General features: G+C 36.2%; 1 protein-coding gene and 1 pseudogene across 2 annotated transcripts; both read right to left on the minus strand.

Moving 5' to 3' along the window:
• Positions 1-1,333: 1,333 nt before the first annotated feature.
• On the minus strand, positions 1,334-2,124 carry LOC140863265 (uncharacterized). Of its 2 annotated transcripts, XM_073266573.1 has the most exons (4): positions 2,021-2,124; positions 1,752-1,845; positions 1,542-1,613; positions 1,334-1,468 (listed from the first exon to the last, which is right to left on the minus strand). In XM_073266573.1, the coding sequence occupies exons 1-4, from the start codon at positions 2,044-2,046 to the stop codon at positions 1,436-1,438; spliced, it is 225 nt and encodes a 74-aa protein (XP_073122674.1). In that variant the 5' UTR covers positions 2,047-2,124; the 3' UTR covers positions 1,334-1,435. The 2 variants fall into 2 exon arrangements, with proteins under 2 accessions (XP_073122674.1, XP_073122673.1); XM_073266572.1 differs by having other exon boundaries at positions 1,340-1,613.
• A 9,963-nt stretch (positions 2,125-12,087) lies between these two features.
• Positions 12,088-20,326, minus strand: LOC140863266 (uncharacterized; annotated as a pseudogene).
• Positions 20,327-24,850: the final 4,524 nt, after the last annotated feature.

Raw genomic sequence — 24,850 nt, forward strand, 5'->3', positions numbered from 1 at the left:
AAAGGAGGCATTCCGAGGCCATTCAACACATCCCAACATCTTCAAGTCTCTCAATCCTCTCAAGCATTATTCAAGCCATTTGTTGAACAATTTGTAGCCCCTTTTAAGTGTTCAAAATATATTTACATATCGAGTTGTATACGGGGTTGTAAAATCGAGGGTTGTTTGTTTGTGAGTTGGTGGCTCGGTTTTGTAAACACTTGTGTGTGAAGCCAAGTGTATTTTACGAGTGTTGAGGCTATCCTTGGAGCCCTTAAGGCCAAGAGTGTTGAGTTGTATCGATGCGGTGATCGTGTCAAGTTGTAAGGCTATCCTTGGAGCCATCAAGGCCAAGACGTTCGAAGTGCTAGTGGATCCTTGGTTAATCGACTTAACCAAGAAGGGGAGACATAGACGATTTATCGTCGAACTTCCATAAACATCTCTTATCCCTTTTACTGCTTTATTTACATTACGCATTTATTTACCGCACTTATTATTTGATTGCTTAAGTCTTCCGCTTGCGTACTTGCATAATCGCTTTAAATTGCTAAAGTTGCCAATAGAACCTAAATCCCCCCCCCATTAGGTTCTAACAACAACAATATATCAGATTCAACCATTCTGTTTCATCACCCCTCTGATTGACATACACATGATGTCTCAGGAGATCGAGTTCTGATCAAGAGTCAAGTCTGATATGTTTTCTAAATAAACATACTTGCATAAAAGATAATCATATAATCAAATAAAGACATCAATTTCATGCGAGAAAAGAAATTAATCAGACTCGATCTACCCCGCTCATCTAACTCAGTCCAAGAACTAACTTCGCTCTAATACCACATGTTGTAGGGTCTCGGGTTTCTAATCTCATTCTTGGGGCAATTAGTATTTAAACATGATTAATGAACAAAGGATCACAACTAAAGAAATCAAATATATTTTTTTAACAAGGGGTGCGCTCGGGCGCCCTTTTTGGCCGCTCGAGCGCTCCCTCTAACCCAACCCTCGGGTTGGGGTTTTTAGGGCAACGCTCGGCTGCATTTTTCTACAGCTCGGGCCTGTCCTGGGCAGGTTCATGCCTTGTTTTCTTCAGCCCTTCCTTGGCCCTTTGATCTCTTCCAAAACATGTTCCTTTAAATCTAAAGATACACATACATATATACATCAAGTTCTAATCATGTTTACAAGCATGCATTACATCAAACTAGAAGCTTAAATTCCAATAAAAGTCCTAAACTAAATAAGATATCCAACATGTTCTTCAACTACCAAAAGCACAAGTGTTTTCTAACATGTTTGACCTCTCTCATGAGCTACCCGCGTTGACTTTGGCCAGCTCCTGTCCCATCTGTTTTCATGCACACATACAAAACAAGACAACATCCGGATATATAGCCTGTTAATTCTACAAAATCGCACTAGAACAAACTTAAAAACACTCACTCGAGTTTTATCTGTCGATATCATTCATCAACCCTTCAAGCTGCAAACAAATAAAAACACAACATATTTAAAAAAAAAAGATAAGATTTGCGGCGTTGCAGATCACAGCATACCTTGACAATTTGTCGCATGAAGTAATCACCATAGCGTTTTGCAGGTTTGGATTCAACTACATGAACAGTGTCCTGAAAATGAGGAATAAATAAGTTGGATAATAAATATTACAATTCATCACTTGAAGAATTAGAAACGGCTGGACCTAAAAAGCATATTACAGCAGTCATATTTAAGCCAGGGACAAGAAGAAAAATTCGAGAACTCACATCATCGATGTAGAAATCCACATCAGCGTTAGAAAGAAATTTCCCATCGGAATCCACGGAATGAGTCTTGTGTTTGTATGTGATTAAGATTGTCCTGCAGATAAACAAAGCAAAACTGGTTAAAAAGAATATGTAGTCTAATCTTGAGATCCATTACTATATGCCTTTAATTTTTAGAATGATCCAATATAGAATTTCAAATTAGCATAAGGCAGCGTCAAAATAGGTGAAAGTAGGGGCCTTCAATTGGAATAGATGCAAAATCTGACCTTAAAGTAGGTTCATCTATATCCATGTAAGTTGCAAGTTTTCCAAGGGATATCGTGGAGTACACTTTGAAGAAGGTTCGTACCCCTGACAATAGCTGTTGCTGCTTCACAAAGGGGGAGAATTAATGGTTAAAATATTAATTGGGATAAAATTTGTTTATCTGATAAAATTTGTTTATCCGTTAAACTCTGTTGCTTATAAAAATTGTTTATGATTATCGTATATTTTATCTCCTGTTTTTAACCAAGTTTTGTGATCATCAAAAAGGGGGAGATTGTTACGCCTTAAACGCATATAAATCTCGAATTATGAGATTAATGTTTTTAATGCATTAACAAGTCTTATTTCTCTATGTTTTGATGATTAACAAAACTAGGTTAAAATGTTACTAATATTTACATTGAGCTTATTACAGAGTTAAAATTTTCAAGATGAATTAAGACTAAATTCATACTCAAGATCAGAAACAAAATTCGAAAAAGTATACTGCTACGGGATCGGAAGCTCCGATTGGAGATCGGAACCTCCGATCATGATCAAAAGCATCTTCGGAAGCTAAGGGTAGATCGAAAGCTCCAAACATGGTTCGGAAGCTCCGATCTATTTCAGGGAGTTTTATATTGTTCGGAATGAAGAACGGAAGCTACGAAAAATAGGTTCGGAAGCTCCGATCTATGATCGGAAGGTCCGATCATTTTTTAAGGAATATTATATTGTTCGGAAGCAGATCAGAGGCAACGAAGTGAAGCAGATCGGAAGCACCGAACGTGATCGGACGTTCCGATCTTGAACGGCCGCCTGATAATCTTGTCCGGAAGACTTTTGCCCGACACCACATTTATTGCGCCGATCGGAAGCTCCGAAGTGGATCGGACGTTCCGATCCAGTACACCCGCGTGTCTCAGAATTCAAATTTCGGAAGCTCCGATGCAGGGATCGGAAGTTCCGATCGATGCCAAATTTTCAGCTATAAAATGAGGCATTCCGAGGCCATTCAACACATCCCAACATCTTCAAGTCTCTCAATCCTCTCAAGCATTATTCAAGCCATTTGTTGAGCAATTTGTAGCCCCTTTTGAGTGTTCAAAATATATTCACATATCGAGTTGTATATGGGGTTGTAAAATCAAGGGTTGTTTGTTTGTGAGTTGGTTGCTTGGTATTGTAAACACTTGTGTGTGAAGCCAAGTGTATTTTATGAGTGTTGAGGCTATCCTTGGAGCCCTTAAGGCCAAGAGTGTTGAGTTGTATCGGCGCGGTGATCGTGTCAAGTTGTAAGGCTATCCTTGAAGCCATCAAGGCCAAGACGTTCGAAGTGCTAGTGGATCCTTGGTTAATCGACTTAACCAAGAAGGGGAGACGTAGACGATTTATCGTCGAACTTCCATAAACATCTCTTATCCCTTTTACTGCTTTATTTACATTACGCATTTATTTACCGCACTTATTATTTGATTGCTTAAGTCTTCCGCTTGCGTACTTGCATAATCGCTTTAAATTGCTAAAGTTGCCAATAGAACCTAAATCCCCCCCCCCCCCCATTAGGTTCTAACAAGTGGATTATGATCTTTGGAAAGTTACTGTGAAAGGTCCCTACATACCTACTAAAGAGGTTGAGGGTGTCAAAATTCCCAAAGGAATGGACGACTTTTCCATGGAGGACATGCGATTAATTTCTCAAAATGCTAAAGCCATGAATATTCTTCATTGTTCCTTAGATATGAATGAGTACAACCGGATCTCAATGTGCTCAGCTAAAGAGATATGGGACAAGTTGTAGATATTCCATGAAGGGACTAATCAAGTCAAAGAGACGAAGATCGATCTACTCCAACTCAAATATGAAAAATTCGAGATGGAATCAAACAAAGATGTAGATACTATGTTCCGAAGGCTTACTCAAATTATCAATGAGCTAGCCCAACTCGGAGAACAATATCCAACCAAACAAGTGTGGAGGAGAGCTCTACGCGCCTTACCCAAGGAGTGGGATACCAAGAGGACGGCCATCATCGAGTCAAACAAAGGCGACACTGCATCCTACGATCTTGATCAACTACATGGGACTCTAAAAACCCATGAGCTGGAATTATCAACAAGGAAGGAATTAAAGAAAAAAAGATACCAAGGCAAAGGGGATTGCTCTATCTAGCCAATCCAAAGAAGATGATGACGATGATGATATGGCGCTCTTCGCAAGAAAGTTCAAACGATTCATGCGAGGAAACAAATTCCAAAAGAAGCCGGATAAGGAAGTTACTTGCTACAACTGTCAACAACAAGGCCACTATGCAAATGAGTGTCCTCTTAAGAAGAAAGTTGACAAGGGAAAGAAGAAAGCACTTCTAGCCACTTGGAGCGATAGCGACGATGACGAGGAGGAAGCCAACATCTGCCTCATGGCTAAAAGTGATGACATCGTCTCCGACGACGATGATGAGGTACCTTCCTATGACGAACTACTAAATGCATATAAAAACATGTTTGATATGGCTAAATCTCTTAGAAAAGAAAATAGAAAGCTCAAACATGAATTAGAAACTAAGGAGCATGAAAACCTAAGATTAAAGGATGACATAGCTCACTTAGAGAAATATTTTGATAAATTCAATGTATGTAGTAATAACTTGAATAATTTACTAAGTACGCAAAAATGTAGTTTTGATAAGGGTGGAATAGGGTATGGAAAGAAATCTATAGATTTCACTAGTCTAATTTCTAAAGCAAAAATAAGATCACCCTCTGCATGTTCTTACTGTTGTAAAATAGGACATGCTAGACATAAGTGTAGATCTTTAAAATATCAATATGATAAAAAGAGCTATATGAAATGGAGGCCTAAGAGTACTTAACAACTCATCAGTTGGGCATTATGAGATCATGATCTAAGGGAGTTCATCATAGACCGGTTTAAATTGCCTTGATGCGACTGGTCTTCCTGATGAACGCTGCTCTGTCCAAGAAAATAGGTTTTTAAAGAGGCATAGCCCTACCTACTACTGGGAGCACTCTTAGAAAGTGGCGATGATGTCGCTATGAGAGACTGAACTCTTGGAAATCTGTTTTGTATTTTTCTTTTCTAACACTGTGGACCCAAAAGAACTAAAGGGTACCAAAATCTCTTCTTGTAGGGAAATAGGAAAATTGTTCTCCCTAGCATATGGTATCTAGACAGTGGATGTTCTAGACATATGACGGGGAACAAGGAGCTACTTCAATCAGTCAAACCAAAGGAGAAAGAAACTGTAACCTTTGGGGACAACAGCAAAGGAATCATTGAAGGAATCGGCTCAATAGGTATATCTGAATCTTGCTTGATTGATGATGTACTCCTAGTGAATGGGCTTAAACATAATCTACTAAGCATAAGTCAATTGTGCGATAGAGGTTATGAAGTCAAATTCACTCTCCAACACTGTACCATATCACTCATGACTGACAAATCCATAAATTTCAAAGGTTATAGAAGTGAAAATGTATACAAGGTTTCATTAAATAATTTATCTTTATCAAATATTAAAAGCCTTGTATCTTTGAATGTTGATGACAACATTCTTTGGCATAGACGACTAGGTCATGTTGGTCCTAGTACCATAGAAAAACTTTTTAAACTTGATTTAGTTGTTGGTATGCCAAATCTCAATTTAAAATTAGATTCTATTTGTGATGCATGTCAACTTGGCAAACATACAAGGGAATCTTTTAAAAGCAAAAATTTTATATCAACTTCTATGCCCCTTGAACTTCTTCACCTAGATCTATGTGGTCCCTCGAGGAACGCTAGCCTAGGAGGGAAGTTTTATGCATTTGTCATTGTGGATGATTTCTCACGATTCACGTGGACATTGTTTTTAGCCCACAAAAATGATGCCTTTGATTATTTTAAAACTTTTGTGAAACGTGTTGAGAATGAGAAAAATCTTTCAATAAAGCAGATCCGTAGTGACCACGGAACTGAATTTCAAAATGAGAGTTTTTCAAACTTTTGTGAAGAGAAAGGCATCGGTCATAATTTTTCTTGTCCTAGGACTCCTCAACAAAACGGGGTCGATGAGAGGAAAAACAGGACACTTGTGGAGATTGCGAGGACCATGATATGTGAGCATTCTCTACCAAAATATTTTTGGGCTGAAGCAAAGAACACTGCCTGTTACATTATCAATCGCGTATCAATAAGGCCAATTCTCAAGAAAACTCCATATGAATTATGGAGAGGGAGAAAGCCTAACATTTCTTACTTTTGAGCTTTCGGTTCCAAATGCTACATACATAACAATGGTAAGGACAACCTTGGCAAATTTGATGCCAAATCCGACAAAGGGATCTCTCTCGGATATTCTACCTCAAGTAAGGCCTTTAGAGTTTTTAATAAACGCACTTTACTTGTTGACGAATCTATGCATGTTATTTTTGATGGATCTATGTCTACTATTGTTCGCACTAACATTGATGATGTAGAATTACTCGAAGAAGAGTTGGCTTCCTCAAGCCTAAATGATATAAATGTTTCCATTGAGAAAACACCATTTCCGAAGGATTGGACGCTTCACAAAGATCACCCAATGGATCTTATCATCGGAAGTCCTTCGAAGGGAGTAGCCACTCGTTCTTCTCTTAATAATATTTGTAATCATCTTGCCTTTGTTTCGCATGTTGAACCTAAATGCATAGATGATGCTTTGTTAGATGATGCATGGATAATTGCGATGCAAGATGAGTTGAATGAGTTTAAATGCAATGATGTTTGGATTCTTGTTCCTAGGCCGCATGATAGATCTATCATTGGTACTAAATGGGTGTTTAGGAATAAACTTGACGAGCATGACACTATCACTAGAAATAAAGCTAGGCTTGTTGCTAAAGGATATAGTCAAGAAGAAGGCATAGATTATGATGAAACTTATGCGCCTGTTGCTAGACTAGAATCTATTCGCATGCTACTTGCTTTTGCTTGCTCTAGAAATTTTAAGTTATTTCAAATAGATGTCAAAAGTGCCTTTCTTAATGGTGAATTGAAAGAAGAGGTTTATATTGAGCAACCTGATGGCTTTGTTGATCTTTATTTGCCTGATCATGTGTTTAGACTAAACAAAGCATTGTATGATTTGAAACAAGCTCCTCGAGCTTGGTATGATAAACTGTCTACTTTCTTGCTTTCAAATGGTTTTTCAAGAGGAAAGATCGACATTACCTTATTTACCAAGAATGTCAAAAATGATCTTTTGATTGTGCAAATTTATGTTGATGATATAATTTTTGGTTCTACTGACGAAACTCTTTGTCAAGATTTCTCCAAGCTTATGCAGGAACACTTTGAGATGAGCATGATGGGGGAACTTAACTATTTCCTCGGATTGCAAATCAAACAGTGTAAAGATGGGTTCTTTGTGAACCAAAGCAAATACATTAAGGAGATTCTAAAGAAGTTTGGGATGGAGAACACCAAATCATCATCCACACCGATGAGCACAGCAATCAGACTCGACAAGGATGAAAATGGTAAAACCGTAGATCAATCTTCCTTTCGTAGTATGATTGGCTCCTTACTTTATGCTACTGCTAGTATACCGGACATTATGTTTAGTGTTTGCTTGTGTGCACGATTTCAATCATGTTCAAAGAAATCACATTTGTTCGCCTTAAAACGCATTTTCAAATATCTTTCAAATACTCCAAATCTCGGCTTGTGGTATTCGAAAAATTCTTTCTTTGATTTAAAAGCTTATTGCGATGCCGACTTTGGTGGATATAAGGTGGACCGAAAAAGCACTAGTGGAACTTGTTTCTTTTTAGAAAACTGTTTAGTTTCTTGGTTTTCCAAAAAGCAAAACTGTGTTGCGTTATCAACGACCGAAGCCGAATATATGGCTGCCGGTAGTTGTTGTGCGCAAATTTTTTGGATGAAGCATCAATTGCTCGACTATGGCGTCTCTTTTTCAAAAATCCCTATTTTCTGTGACAACACTAGCGCCATTTGTCTTACAAAGAATCCGATTCAACATTCACGCACCAAACATATTGACATTCGTTATCATTTTATTCGTGACCACATCGAACGAAATGAAGTTGAACTTCAATATGTTGACACAACTAATCAAATTGCTGATATTTTTACAAAACCACTAGATGAAAATACTTTTATTCGTTTGCATGGTGAACTTGGCATGATTGAGTTGTAATCACTTGTAGACATAAATTAAATTTAATGTCATATTAAGGGGGAGCTTAATATTAAATTCGAGCAAATTAATTTTGGATAATACAAATCAATTGTATTTATTCAAAATTAAGAAGCTCACATTTTTTTTTGTGAATTAATTGCTTAAATGTTAAATAAAATAAATTTTAAAGAGTCGAAATCATGCTTTCTTCCTAAGGCAGATCGGAACCACCGATCCAGATCGGAACTTTCGATCTGTATCCCGCCACTTTTCAACTTGCGCGGTAAATTTTCCCTCCAAGATGCGGATCGGAACCACCGATCACGATCGGAACGTTCGATCCCCATCTGATCCGTCTTTTCAAATTACTTTTCACCGCCTTATCTTTAATTACCGCCTCAGGATCGGAATGTCCGAAGCCTGTTTGGAGCTTCCGATCGACACGTGGCCTTACCTTAGTGGACCGCACGATTGGAACGACCAATCCAGTTCGGAGCTTCCGATCGTTCCAACCCCTATAAATATCAGATCGCTCAGTCCGATTTCTTGCACCTAAATTTCTTCTCTTTTCTCTATTTCATCCGATTCCAACCTATAAAAATGCCTGTCAAACGCCGTCGCGATCAAGCGAGTTCTAGTCGCCCTATTATTATCCGTGATCCTACCCAACCAGCTGTTTCTAGGCCCATTCCTAATGATTATTTGCATCGTCATATTCATCCGGGTCGTATCTTAGATACTACCTACTTGGCCCAATCCCATCTCCTACTGTTGAACTTAATCAATGCTCAACATTGGGAATCCTTTTTTCAGCCATCTGTCCCCGACCGAATCTTTCCTCCACTGATTCACGAGTTCTATGCAAACCTTGAACTCGAATTAGGGCATGGTGATATCACCATTGCCACCATCGTTCAAGGTAGGCATATCATCTTTTTTCAGCCATCTGTCCTCCTGGTTTGATCTTCCCAGGAATGGACCCGGTGAATACTTTTCCCAAACTTGGCCACAAAATGATCCAAACTTTGATCGTAATCTCTTTCTTACTACTATTCTTGGTCGACAAGCCACTGCTGCTGACGATCGAATCCATCTCAAGAGTCTTTGTCCTGATTTCCAAATCATTCAAAAACTCATCACCACATCCATAGTTCCCTGCAGTGGAGACCTCTCCACTAGCAAATATCTGGATTTGTATATTCTTTTTCATATCATCTCCTCTCGACCTTTTAACCTTCCGCGCCTTGTTATGCAGACTATGCATCACACGACAACGACGGCTAAAAAGGTTTCCTTTCCTTTTGCCCGGTTTATTAACCGGATTTTGAGTCATTTTGATATTGATTTTGAGGGGATCCCTTCTCTTGAAATCCAGTCGAGTCATATCATCAACCATCAGTCTATTATCAGGATGGATTTATCTTGGAATCCTGTGTATTCTCGATGGGTTGATGATCCTAGTCGAGCTTTTTCTAGATTTTCTCCTATTTCTGATTTTCATCGAGACTTTTCCTCTCTTCCTCACTCTATCCAAACCAAAGGTTTTCCGACTGGTCCGCCCAACACTGATATTCCATCCTCTTCCAGTTTTGAGGCCTTTGCGTCTACCATTGGTGATCTTCCTTTCCAGGCTCCTGAGGTTCCTCCTATAACAATAAACCAATTTCCTAGCGACCGACTCTTCGAGACTCTTCATCGCATTGAGACGAGTATGCACACTCATTTTACCGAGTTGACTGCTAGGGTTGCCTCTCTGGAGACTCGATTTGATGACTTCGCTGCTCGCTATCCTCCTCCGCAGCATGATGATGACTCTTAGATTTTTATTTTATTTTTATTTGTATTTTTTTTCTCTTGCATTGTATTAAAAAAAAAATTATTATTGTAATGAAATTGTTGCGTATTTTTTAATTCTATGTTTCATTACTTTTTGCTTATCACAAAGGGGGAGAATTAATGGTTAAAATATTAATTGGGATAAAATTTGTTTATCTGATAAAATTTGTTTATTCGTTAAACTCTGTTGCTTATAAAAATTATTTATGATTATCGTATATTTTATCTCCTGTTTTTAACCAAGTTTTGTTATCATCAAAAAGGAGGAGATTGTTACGCCTTAAACGCATATAAATCTCGAATTATGAGATTAATGTTTTTAATGCATTAACAAGTCTTATTTCTCTATGTTTTGATGATTAACAAAACTAGGTTAAAATGTTACTAATATTTACATTGAGCTTATTACAGAGTTAAAATTTTCAAGATGAATTAAGACTAAATTCATACTCAAGATCAGAAACAAAATTTGAAGAAGTATACTGCTACGGGATCGGAAGCTCCGATTGGAGATCGGAACCTCCGATCATGATCAGAAGCATCTTCGGAAGCTAAGGGTAGATCGGAAGCTCCGATCATGGTTCGGAAGCTCCGATCTATTTCAGGGAGTTTTATATTGTTCGGAATGAAGAACGAAAGCTACGAAGAACAGGTTCGGAAGCTCCGATCTATGATCGGAAGGTCCGATCATTTTCTAAGGAATATTATATTGTTCGGAAGCAGATCGGAGGCAACGAAGTGAAGCAGATCGGAAGCACCGAACGTGATCGGACGTTCCGATCTTGAACGTCCGCCTGATAATCTTGTCCGGAAGACTTTTGCCCAACACCACATTTATTGTGCCGATCGGAAGCTCCGAAGTGGATCGGACGTTCCGATCCAGTACACCCGTGTGTCTCAGAATTCAAATTTCGGAACCTCCGATGCAGGGATCGGAAGTTCCGATCGATGCCAAATTTTCAGGTATAAAAGGAGGCATTCCGAGGCCATTCAACACATCCCAACATCTTCAAGTCTCTCAATCCTCTCAAGAATTATTCAAGCCATTTGTTGAGCAATTTGTAGCCCCTTTTGAGTGTTCAAAATATATTCACATATCGAGTTGTATACGGGGTTGTAAAATCGAGGGTTGTTTGTTTGTGAGTTGGTTGCTCGGTTTTGTAAACACTTGTGTGTGAAGCCAAGTGTATTTTACGAGTGTTAAGGCTATCCTTGGAGCCCTTAAGGCCAAGAGTATTGAGTTGTATCGGCGCGGTGATCGTGTCAAGTTGTAAGGCTATCCTTGGAGCCATCAAGGCCAAGACGTTCGAAGTGCTAGTGGATCCTTGGTTAATCGACTTAACCAAGAAGGAGAGACGTAGACGATTTATCGTCGAACTTCCATAAACATCTCTTATCCCTTTTACTGCTTTATTTACATTACGCATTTATTTACCGTACTTATTATTTGATTGCTTAAGTCTTCCGCTTGCGTACTTGCATAATCGCTTTAAATTGCTAAAGTTGTCAATAGAACCTAAATCCCCCCCCCCCCCCCCCCATTAGGTTCTAACAACAACAATATATCAGATTCAACCATTCTGTTTCATCACCCCTCTGATTGACATACACATGATGTCTCAAGAGATCGAGTTCTAATCAAGAGTCAAGTCTGATATGTTTTCTAAATAAACATACTTGCATAAAAGATAATCATATAATCAAATAAAGACATCAATTTCATGCGAGAAAAGAAATTAATCAGACTCGATCTACCCCGCTCATCTAACTCAGTCCAAGAACTAACTTCGCTCTAATACCACATGTTGTAGGGTCTCGGGTTTCTAATCTCATTTTTGGGGCAATTAGTATTTAAACATGATTAATGAACAAAGGATCACAACTAAAGAAATCAAATATATTTTTTTAACAAGTGGTGCGCTCGGGCGCCCTTTTTGGCCACTCGAGCGCTCCCTCTAACCCAACCCTCGGGTTGGGGTTTTTAGGGCAGCGCTCGGCTGCATTTTTCTACAGCTCGGGCCTGTCCCGGGCAGGTTCATGCCTTGTTTTCTTCAGCCCTTCCTTGGCCCTTTGATCTCTTCCAAAACATGTTCCTTTAAATCTAAAGATACACATACATATATACATCAAGTTCTAATCATGTTTACAAGCATGCATTACATCAAACTAGAAGCTTAAATTCCAATAAAAGTCCTAAACTAAATAAGATATCCAACATGTTCTTCAACTACCAAAAGCACAAGTGTTTTCTAACATGTTTGACCAAACTAAAGTACATCATTTCAGCTACAACAATACGAGTCCACGTCTAATCCTCTCTCATGAGCTATCCGCATTGACTTTGGCCAGCTCCTGCCCCATCTGTTGTCATGCACACATACAAAACAAGACAACATCCGGATATATAGCCTTTTAATTCTACAAAATCGCACTAGAACAAACTTAAAAAAGCTCACTCGAGTTTTATCCTGTCGATATCATTCATCAACCCTTCAAGCTGCAAACAAATAAAAACACAACAGATTAAAAAAAAAAGATAAGATTTGCGGCGTTGCAGATCACAACATACCTTGACAATTTGTCGCATGAAGTAATCACCATAGCGTTTTGCAGGTTTGGATTCAACTACATGAACAGTGTCTTGAAATTGAGGAATAAATAAGTTGGATAATAAATATTACCACTCATCACTTGAAGAATTAGAAACGGCTGGACCTAAAAATCATATTACAGCAGTCATATTTAAGCCGGGGACGAGAAGAAAAATTCGAGAACTCACATCATCGATGTAGAAATCCACATCATCGTTAGAAAGAACTTTCCCATCGGAATCCACGGAATGAGTCTTGTGTTTGTATGTGATTAAGATTGTCCTGCAGATAAACAAAGCAAAACTGGTTAAAAAGAATATGTAGTCTAATCTTGAGATCCATTACTATATACCTTTAATTTTTGGAATGATCCAATATAGAATTTCAAATTAGCATAAGGCAGCGTCAAAATAGGTGAATGTAGGGGCCTTCAATTGGAATAGATGCAGAATCTGACCTTAAAGTAGGTTCATCTATATCCATGTAAGTTGCAAGTTTTCCAAGGGATATCGTGGAGTACACTTTGAAGAAGGTTCGTACCCCTGACAATAGCTGTTGTTGCTTCACTTCATAAAGGAACAACTTCAATTGTAGCCTATAAGCATCCTGAGAAAATTGAAGAATGCATCACCACCAACTATCATCAAATATCTTATTCAACACCCGTCATAAAAGAGGCAAGATTCTAAACTTTAATTAAAAATAATGAAGGTGATACAAAATTAAAAAAATTTCTGAGAAGTGATAAAGTAGAGAAACTAAGATACACAGAGCATTTAACAATAAAACATTTATGGAACAAAAGAAAAATAAAAAGAATATTACAAGTGGTGCACGGGGCCACAAGAAATTTAAAGGCGATAAAAAATTGTTGATTAGGGAAAAACTGGATGTCATGCAGAATAAGTAAAAACCACTTGAGTGGAGTACATTTAAACGAAGATCCCAAACCTGGTTGTAATTAACAAGAGGATCCTCATAGCTCGGGGCAGAGGGAGTAATGAACTTTGGGCATGTATAAGAGAAGAGCTCATCATATAGGGCAAATCCTTCGTCGTTAAACCTCTGCATCCTTGACTTTTTCTCACCATACTTCTCCCGCAATTGGGAGTTCACAGTCTCTCCTCAACAAGCTTCATCTGAGGGCAAAGAGAAAGCAAAATGGCAAGCAAGGCATACATCTGCTCGCTCTTCTTCAATATCTGATCATACTGAGGAGATTTTTGGTGATATTGCTTAGTCTTGAAAATGTAAATAAGTATTTTATTGAACTCTCGAATTGCCTCCACGTATCTGTTAAACATTGAATGGGGTATGCATTAGGATGAATTGCAGAGAATTCAACCATATGATTCGAGATAATGGAACAATAGCTAGAAATAAAAAACTGAACCATGATGCAAGCAGTCAGTCAATAGGTAGAAATAAAAAAACGGAATCATGAGGCAAACAATCAATGACAAATTTATATAATGATAAGAATCTGGGGAAGCGGAAGGGGTGTTTCAAATGAGAGAAAAAAAAAACAATATGAACCTAATAGATTATTCATGCTGAACTCGAATGTTGAATGCAAGTGACAGACATATATAGAATATTAATCCTAATCTGGTACATTGTTTTTGTAACAAGATTGAAATAATGAAGAGTCCTAATGTATTAAATTACCAGTCCTGATACAAATAAAATATTTAATGAAATCTGAGAAATAAAAACTAGTGCTGCTTCAGAATTATTACTTTTTAATTTTCATAGAACCGATAACATCACAAAGTTAGATGCATAGAGGCAAATACGGATAAACTGACCTTCATAGCATAAGATTTGAAAATCCATAATGATATATAGTAGTTATGTGGCTTCCAATTACGCTGGTGTACACGCCTTGTTGACTTATGTCAATTGGAAGTATGCACTTCAGGCTGGTGTGATAATCACCAAGCAAACAGTGAACTCTAAGCATGCCTATCATACTAAAATACCCCAACACCTTCAGCACATTACTACCACCATTGTAGTCATATCCATCGGTAGCAGTGAACTGTTCAAGCCTTTTATTCTCCTGCTCCAGGATTTGAATGATCATAGACTTCTCTACGAGGGCTTGTAAATAATTGACGACACCATAAACATTCCAAGCCTAAGAGATAAAACATGAAACAACACTAAGAGATGTATTTCCTAGAATTCTAGTTGGATTTAAATAGACAACTAGAACTTGAACATGAGAGATTCATTTATATAAATTAGATTGATTAGATCCGAGTTCCTTTCAATGATTGTACCAAAAAGTCCCTATCAACAAACTGACTATTAAAAGAAAGGACTGGTCATTGGAAAGAATCAAAGAACATATTCAGTTGAAGTAGAGTACCTTTACAGGAAAACTTTCAGATACAGACACAGACACTGCCCAATTACACAATCTACTACATCAACAACCCTGATCATGTTGTCTCAGAAGTGAAATCTCTTGCTCAGTCTTGTTCTTCATCTTGGCATGATATTGACAAAACGACTGAAACTGGTACACAAACTCATCCACCATGTCCCACAACCACTGATTTGGCAATTGCATATTCACTACTCCATGCAACACAACCTGCAACCAAGGGCAAATACATACTTCCAATGTTATTTATTATGATAATAATAAGTCAAAATAAGTCAACGACCAATGAATAATCCAAGTACTGCTCTTCTTAAAGCATGTCTACATGAATTGTGTTGCATCACATGTTTTCTTCACAAGCACTCCCAAGCTCTAGGCAACAACACAATACACAGCTCAACCCGGATAACTTCATAAACGCTAAATAACCTGGCCCAGGCAGATTTTAATAATCGAACACTCGAGGTGACACTTTCCAAATTGAATCAAAGTACCATAAACAAAATAACAAGTAATTCCTGAAAAATAACAAATTCACAGCTCAAACAATCAAACCTGAAAGAGGCTACAGTAATTATCCCAGGAATCAATGCGCTGCTTGAGAATAGGCGAAAGCCTAGCATATAAATGGTGAAACCACATCTCGCGATACAGCAAGCAAAATACATGGTCATTATAAACATACGGGGCGACGGCATCAATGGAAGGCCAATGAGAATCCTTGAAAAATCGGTCGCTGATGCTCTAAATCTGAAAGGAGTTCTCATACATCTGGTGGATCTCGTAGACGTTCTTCTCCCGAATGTGGCGGTACATATGAACCACGAAAGACTTGACGAAATCGAGCACATAGTTGGGGTCGTAGCCGAGTGCGTCGGAGTCGATGGAATCGGATTGCTCGTATGACGTAGCTCCCGCCATTGCTGACATGCACCCTATCACATCTTCTTCCACTACACCATTTACTTATTTAGCAATTTTCTTTCGCAAATAGAATACTAATTGACCAGACAACAACGAAGATCCTATAGTATCTGCATTGGACCAACCACAACCTAAAGTTGCATATAACAAGCTACGGACAGTAGTGCTTCTTGTTCATAACAGCACATCCTTTGAAATACTAGGAAAAACAATCCAAATAACAATTTGGATTGCTCTTTAATACTATTTTATAATAGCGAAACACTTCAAAGTCGAGGACTAAAATATCCAATATTTAAAAAACACAAAATAAGAATACACGCATGATTGTGAATTACCAAATCACATGCACTTAAAGCTGGTGAACATTGATGCTGTCGTTCTGAAGTGATACATAACCATAATGAAAACAGGACGAGTAACCCAACACGGGGAGAAAAGGGGCGAGGGCGACGATCACCAACCGGACCTCTTGAGCTTCACTATTATTTGAATGTTGCCACGTAACATATGTGGGTTATAAATTTAAATTCAAACCGCAGGCACCACAAATATTTTGAACATACTAATAAATAATAATCTTACATCTTCTCAAGCACAGTTATTGTTCTCAACCACTTTCAAGCATGCATGTCTCATGGGAGAATTATAAGCAACAATAATACCTGCATAACAATTAATTGGGATTACAGTTCAAATAAAAAAGCACCATGATAAATACAAATCGTAAACCACTGCACTTGTGTGGTTGTTACTCCATCAAAGAAAAACCTACATTTTGATATTCTTCCATAGAACTCTATCTTACTTTGCCACATTCAGCATGTTACTTCATTGCCATTTTTCTCTCATCTTCAACACCGAAACATCAAATATATCAAAAAATGCACCTGAAGTTCATAAAAAGAAAAAAATTGTTCTACTATGTGGTACAGCACGAATCTACGCAAACTTGAGCTTCTTCGAATACAAGGCATCAACATTGTGGGACATGGTTCTAGTGGAAAGCTAATTACCTGATTGCTTATAAGTTAAATGCAAGATATTTAGATGATTTTCTTCACAATATCCAAGTTGTCTAGTTACAATCAAATCACTGCCCTCATTCAGTATTGATCTCACAAATGGCTATATTGATCAATTAATATTCTCCTTTTATCAATCACATGACATACATAATTGAGATACATAATATAACATTTGCCACTGTTCATTCAATAAAAATTAATAGGCCCGATTCAAAACTATATTCCATCACATTTAAATTTGAATGGTTGACAACAGTGTCAATGAAAAGAAATGTTATTCTCAAGCAGATGCATACACAAATGATTTGATAGAAGCATTGACAAACAGTTGGTTCACGAAGATCAGAAAGTTCACTAACCTGCAATCAAGTAAACAGACGAAGCAGCAAAAACCATAGCCGTAGGTACAAATACAACCATCCAGTAATAATCAACCGTCTGCCGATCCATCAAAACAAATGCTTCGGGTAGAAGATCCAACTCTCCCCCACCTCCACCATCTCCAGAAGCAACAGTCTGCGCGGTGAAATTAAATGACAACGGTTGTATCCTTGCGTCACGGCAGAAAGGCCACCGCAAATTATCGGGCGAAAACACGATGCTCAAGCTAATACAAGAGGAAATCAAGATAGCAAGAGAAATTAGGGTCGCTGAAATCAAAATCAACGGCTTCTGGAGCTTGTGTCACGCCTTTTCCTCCTTGCATAGGCTCTGATACTTGTGCTTCGGCATGAAAACTTGACGCAATGCATCTCCGATTATTGCCATCTCAATTGAGCATTATTCTGCATACAAATGCGGGATTTGGATTTCGCTCAAGTATGAATTTGCCTTCTATTTTTGCTTATTTCGAGAGAAAAGCTAGGGTTTGGAGAATTGTTGGAAATGGGGTTTTGAGCTGGACATACACTATGTTAGCTACAATGATGCATGATTCTTGATCGATTTGATTTTCAATGATGCATGATTCTTGATCGATTTGACTTTCAAATCTACGCAATCGTGAAGAAATCTGAAGTAACGAAAGCCCTTTGTTAGCTTCAATGATGCTTGATTCTTGATCGATTTGACTTTCAAATCTACGCAATGCCACAAACCCCATTGGGTTCTTCGCAAGACTTGTTTGCAAACACTTCCAGATCAGTATCATTGTTCCTCTTTGTACTCCGGGTTCTCTTTTAAGATGACAAATCCTTCGAGAATTGGGAATGTATCTACAAAAACCATCGCATGTGTTAGCATGTGATTCATGTAATTGAGGGTTGAACACCAGCATTAAAGCACATATCTTACCTCTCAGTTGCAAGTTCTGCCCTATCACCAGCAGATAGAAGAACAGGAGTTGAGTGGGTTTGGAAACCTGTAATGGTCTTGGGCCTACCCGCTTGACCAACAACATCGACAGCCTGGCCAACATGAACGGGTACTGACAGAGGTTTAAGATTTTCATCCATTGTCATCAGCATCCTTGGCTGCAGAAATGCATTTTTATTACAGGAAGGCCATATTCACATAACAAATATAATGGGAACGAGAATAACAAAACAATAGACGGAGTAACGTCACACCTGCATGGCCAGAACAAGGAAGTAAAGAACATAGTGATATTTCCCCAAGATGAGAGCTTTCATGTCAAGACATGCATGCAGCATAGTCACCAGTCCCGCCAGTGCAGTTCTGGAAGGAGGAAAAAGATGAGTGTGGATGTATGGATTCCGTGAAATATGATCCAGTCAATGCTAAGCAAAATTCTTCAATAATATCGTCGTGCTTATATTAAAATGAAATATAAATGACCATAAAATTTACGATGTTACGCTTGGATTAATGGATTTAATTTGGGGAAGTGATTTGATTTGAGGAAGGATTTGAGAAATAGATTTCAAATGATCCTCGTCTTGCATTTATTTGAAATCCACCACTGTTAAACAATTTGATATAGTGTGGATTTGATATTTACTTTAGAAAATAAATCACCGTTTATCAGATTTTTGCCATTTAAATAATCATCAGACATAACAATTATATTGCATATGATCGAGGAGAATATAATTAGTTATCAAGTGATGTAAAGAGCAGAACATAAATAATGAACCGGCAGCGGGAAATTGAAAGAAAGCAATCCAGGAAAGCTCTATTAAACTTAAATTAGCACATTATTTAACTAATTAAAAAATGAAAAGCTAAAACTCATGTCACTGCTAATGCCAATAACGAACAAAACATTGTTATTTTGCACTCTGAGTAAATGTTCCCCCTAGTTCCACATATATGAGATTGACTTCAATAGTAGTATTTCATTCAAAATCAAGAGATAGAAACAATGACACATCACAACATCAAACAACACAATAAAAGTAAAAGTGACATGGAAATGGCGTAATGCACGCACAAAAACAAGTTGCACTTCTCTGCATTCAAATAAACAGAGGATGACCATCATTACACGAGTTGCATTACACGCTATCTCACCTGCGCCATATAAAAGTAAAAAGAAAAAAAAAATCAAAGCATGGTGTTAAGGACTCAAATACAGCTATGAGCTTTGGTCTTTAATATTTTGAGCCCAAACCTAATCACAAAGCCTAGGAAGAATGTTAGAATTAAATAAATACATGAAGAAAATAATAGTGGTATTCATTCGGTTATTTCAGTATCAAGACTAGCTTAGGCTAGGGAAACTAGCATTTAGCTAGAGTAAGCTTGTAATACCAATGTAAACACACCAATGTTCAACACAATCGCAAAAAGGGTGCCAAATAAATAATCACTAAATTGCAAAGAGTGTATAATCTTTTCACCGTAGAAAATTGGCACAAAAATATTGAAACTTGACAACCCATTAAAACACCTATTACACCTCGAATTATATGTAATTGGGTTTGCCAATCTGCAAACACACTAATTTTCAACAAAATCGTAAAAAGGGTGCCAAATAAATAATCACTAAACTGAAAAGAGTGCATAATCTTTCACCATAGAAAATTAACACAAAAAGATTGAAACTTGACGTCACATTAAAACACCTAGAATTATATGTATTCGGGTTTGCCAATCCGCAAATCTGTGAACGCATCGATTTTCAACACAATCCGGAAAAAAAATGTAAAATTGTATATTCTTTCTCATCAGAAAAATTGGCACAAAAAGATGGAAACTTTGGCAATCGAAAGAAGAAAACTAATCGGCGATTATAACTACCTTCGACTTTCTTTCAAAGCCATCATCTGCAATACTCGATTTTAGGGGCATGGCGAAATTGCGGTGCTTATACAACAACTCTGAGAATCTTTAAGGTTGTTGGATAGATGAATCGATATATACATATACAGATGATAAATATGTCAATATTCAAGCAGAGAGTCGCAGATCTCAAAACTTCTTTTATGTGGATGTGGATTATTATTCGTTTTTAAAATAAAAAGTATATTGATAATAAATTACTTCCCGATCCTTGATAATTTGGTAATTACGTCAAAAACTCAATTTTATTTTTTAAATCTAATTATTATTATTCATTTTTTTAAAAAAATTTATAACTAAAAAAAATCTAATTATTAGTATTAAATAAATTTAGATACACATTATTATTTTTAACATTATTTTATTTTATTGATTAATTTCTTAAAATAAATAATTTAAAAATATATAATTATAAATAAAGTTTCATATTTTTTTTATTAAATTTAAATCTTAAAATATTAACCAGCACAAACACATATCTCAATAAATAAATTATATACTCAAACACATATTGATATGTTTTTGGTTCTGTTTGATTTGAGTGGTAAAATAAATAATACATATAACATTAATATAATATAATAAAAAAATAAATAAGAAATGGTAATCAATATAGTATTTGATTTGATTGACAGCTTATAGTTTATTTGATTTGAATGATTAAATTTTATTTAAAAATATGAAATTACCATTTTGTCATTTTTAATAATAAATAAAATATAGATAATATTAGCTATAAATGGTAATATAGTAATTTAAATTCATGATTTTGATTGATATAAGATAAATTATTAATTATTTGATTGATTTAAAATAAATAATTAATAGATGGATAAATAATAAGACGTGAAAAAACGTCAAATTGAATACAATATGTTATACATACATTAATAATATAGGCTACCAAACAGAGCATTTATGTTATAATTCAATAAATAAATCATAGACTAAAAAATATTTTTATAAATTGATAAGTTGTTGAAGTCTGAACATATTGGCCCCGTTTGGATTTGGTAGACATTTTTTAAAAAAGCACTTTTTTAAGCTATAATTTTTTGCTTTTGAAAAAGCTCTAATTTTGACTTAAAAAGTGCTTATTTAAGCACTTTTCTGATCAACCAAACACTTTATTAAATGAAAAGCACTTAAAAAAGTGCTTATTTGGTCTGGCTTTTGAAACCAAACGGGGCCATTATCAGCATATGGTTAAAGCAATCGTACTTCACCATTTTATTTTTAGAATCTGGTATTTATCTCTTAAAAGTTCGAAACATATTTAATATGAAATTTTTAGATATGATGAAAAAAAAAAACAAATCTATTTTTATTTTTTTTCCTAAAAAATTTAAAATATATAACTATAAATAAAAATTATCCATCCATTTGAAATTCATTAACCATTGGATAAGCTGAAGTCGAAGATTTCCCCAAGTAATTTTTCGGCAGATGATTGTTGGTTTTATTGTGTTGACATTACGTGTTGAAAATATTTGAAGACTATTTTGTGTTAGAGTGGTTTCTTGTTGCGTTAAGTTCGGCATACGAGATTAACACCCTATTAGTTTACTGTTTTTTGTGTTTTAAAGTGTTATATATTTTCTCATCTTGTTAAAAAAATTAGTTTTTCATAAAAAATCATTAGTATTATTTTTTGTAAACTGAATATTTGTCTAGTGATTATTTGGTCATGATGCACTTGTGCAAAATTATATTTGAGCATTTCTTTATTTTAGTCTTTATTCACGTTTTTTACAATTCCGCTGCATGATGTCTTAAGTGTTCCCAACACCAAAGACAATACCTACAAATTATTAGTTTTATTCCTGTTGAGACGATAAACTCTTTCAAAATTTTTAAATTTTTTTATATTTTAAGTTTGTGTTAATTTATTAATAGTCATGTGACTCAATAAAAACAGCTCAAATTATAAAATAAAATGGGCTAAAAAGGTTTTCTTCCGTTCACATTTGTTATTTGTAAACGTGGGGAGTAAAATAATGTTTTTTCTTTAGGAAAAAAGGGGATGAATGAGCCAATTTGACCGTTTGGTTTCGTTTTCTTTCTTTCTTTCTTTTTTTTTTTTGGGTTATTAATTGAATATGACTAATAACTAGCTCAATTAGGTACATTATTAGCCTTATTCTTTTTTTCTTTTGTTTTTTTTAAAAAAAAATTGTTTTTGATTTATATAATAGTTTATAGTTTATCGATCAAAACATGATGATAACAATGTTAACATATAAACAATAATTAGTGCTTATCCGATTATTTGGTAGATATAAAAATTAAAATTATTGTTTTATCTATAATAAATAATTAAAATAATTATTTTTATGTCAATATATAATTAATTTATTTCAATTTTTCAGTTCATTATTATAATGATACATAATAAATCAATTGAATTTTCAAACAGATTGTACTTGTCATAACTAGGACCAAATAATCAGACACAAAGTTCATATGGGATAATTTCTATGTGCAGTCAGAAACAACAATAGGACCAAATGATCAGACACAAAGTTCATATGGGATAATGTCAGAAACAGTAACAGCTAGGAGAACAAACTCAAATGTGCAGTCATTATTTAAGCACTTCCAATTAGGCAGAAGCCTAATTAAATTGGTCCGATCATCCATATAAGTTGAAAAATGACAATAACATCAACAGCAGCGTAGTGGATCTGAGTGTCTCCCAACATCTTTTTCCCCAAATCTTTCAGTACGGCCGCAGGGATGCATAATGATATCCCAAAATCTGAGAAGCTAATTTTTGAAGTGACCATCTGTTGGCAGATGGATTGTTGCGGGCTTCAACAGTCAACTGACGAATGTCCTCTCCCTGTTCAGCAAAAGAAAATCCAAACTTATCGGTTAGAACCGATGTGATTTCTTCAACAGAAAGAGCAACAACCGGATGTAGATCAAATAGATTGAGAAGTTATGGTGGAATCACTCCAGCATGGCGAATCTGAAAAATAAGGCACATTAGCCTTCCGTTGTTCTGACGAGAACAAAACTGAAGAAGACACCAGGGACTACTGTTGGATCTCGGATCTCTATCGTGCCCAAAACGCAGTAGAAGTTTAAATTTAATTTTGACGTTCAAAATTTTCTTGGACATTCGTATGGTTTAATTAAATGTACGTAGAGAGTTAAGAGATTTATACCTATCAATCTTAAAAGATTGACGATGGCTCCAACTATTTCGAAAATAGCTCTTAATGTAAATCCCTACGAACAATCAACTGGATTTTTCCTCCTTTCTTCAAATCAGGTCCACGACCGGATTTCCTGTTCCTCTTCTAATTCGCACTTAAAAGAAGAAGAAATTTAACGAAGAGAAAAGGAAGAGTATGACTGGCCGAAAAGAGTAGAACCAGAGAGGAGAGAGCTTCGAACAAAAGAGAATTACAGAGAAGAAACCATTTCTCCTCTTCTTAAATGCCTCAACCCCAATCAATTGAAATATTGATTGGGGTGAGTAAATGAGTTGTCGGGAGACAACTCATTTATTTCCTTTTTTTTTAATTATAATAATATAATATATTATTATAAACATAAGGTCTCATGTCCATAAATATATATATATATATATCCGTATATATATATCGTATATATATATATATCGTATATATATATATATATATATCTATATATATATGCATTTATATATATATTGAGTGAGTCCTTAAAAATCCGAGTCCAACTCGGAAAAATTAATTAAACTCTTTTAATTAATTTTGCTCTCAAAATTTCTATAAGCCTTTATAAACCATTTATAAAGCTTATCTATCGATCCAGTCAAATTTGTTTAACATAAATTCAACTCTTTGAATTTATTATCTCAACGGGAACAGGAAAACCAGTACTTATGTAATCCTCAATGGTTCAGGAATACAACTAGCTGTGGGTCCAGGCTTACCCTTATTAGCCTCATTCTATGCATCAACTCCTTGATCATAAAATGTCAGAACTCATTTCTGATTTAACCCATCGAATCATTGTAAGAGCGTTAAGTAGCACCGCCCCATGATTTCCTAGGTATCACTGATAGTGCCTGCAAGAACCAATCGATTATGGTTAACGTACAGTACAGTCCCTTCATCTCATATATCTCGATCGAAACTGCAACCATTGGTTCATCGAGGGTTGCATGTGAATTTCGATAACAATGTGATGTCTTTGAGAATACATAGTGGCATCGCATGTGTAACTTGGTAAACACTTTACTCTACTACACATCTTACATTCTGGCCAGAGATTCCATGCACTATTATCTCATTTTATCACATAGGATATCCACACCCATAGGTGAGCGGTGAATCCCCGACTACAATGCACTGGCTCCTACATGTGTCGCAACTGTACCCAACCTCGCCACCTGATGACCCTCATGGAGTCGGTAAACGAGTCAAAGTAAAGTCCTAGCATGTAGAGCCTCAGTGTTGTTCCGGGTCGTAAGGACTAATGGTGTACAACCATAACCACGGACTTATCCACTCAATGAACGATAACCACTTGGAAAGTCCGACGGAGGATAGTTCTGTGAACTCATCGTATGAGCACCAATCTGTATGATTGAACATCTCTATGTCCATACCAATGAAACGTGGTACACATCATCACAGATTCTAGTCTCGAGCTCGAGCGA

This window comes from Henckelia pumila, chromosome 4, assembly GCF_033568475.1.
Source record: "Henckelia pumila isolate YLH828 chromosome 4, ASM3356847v2, whole genome shotgun sequence".
In the NCBI taxonomy this organism is placed as follows: Eukaryota; Viridiplantae; Streptophyta; class Magnoliopsida; order Lamiales; family Gesneriaceae; genus Henckelia; species Henckelia pumila.

Excerpts from the sequence above, each read along its gene's own strand:
- LOC140863265 (XM_073266572.1), bottom strand. The coding sequence starts at position 2,046 with ATGGATATAGATGAACCTACTTTAAG. Across the intron at positions 1,846-2,020 it reads ATAGATGAACCTACTTTAAG|GACAATCTTAATCACATACA; the intron begins GTCAGATTTTGC and ends GTTTATCTGCAG. Across the intron at positions 1,614-1,751 it reads TGGATTTCTACATCGATGAT|GACACTGTTCATGTAGTTGA; the intron begins GTGAGTTCTCGA and ends CCTCATTTTCAG.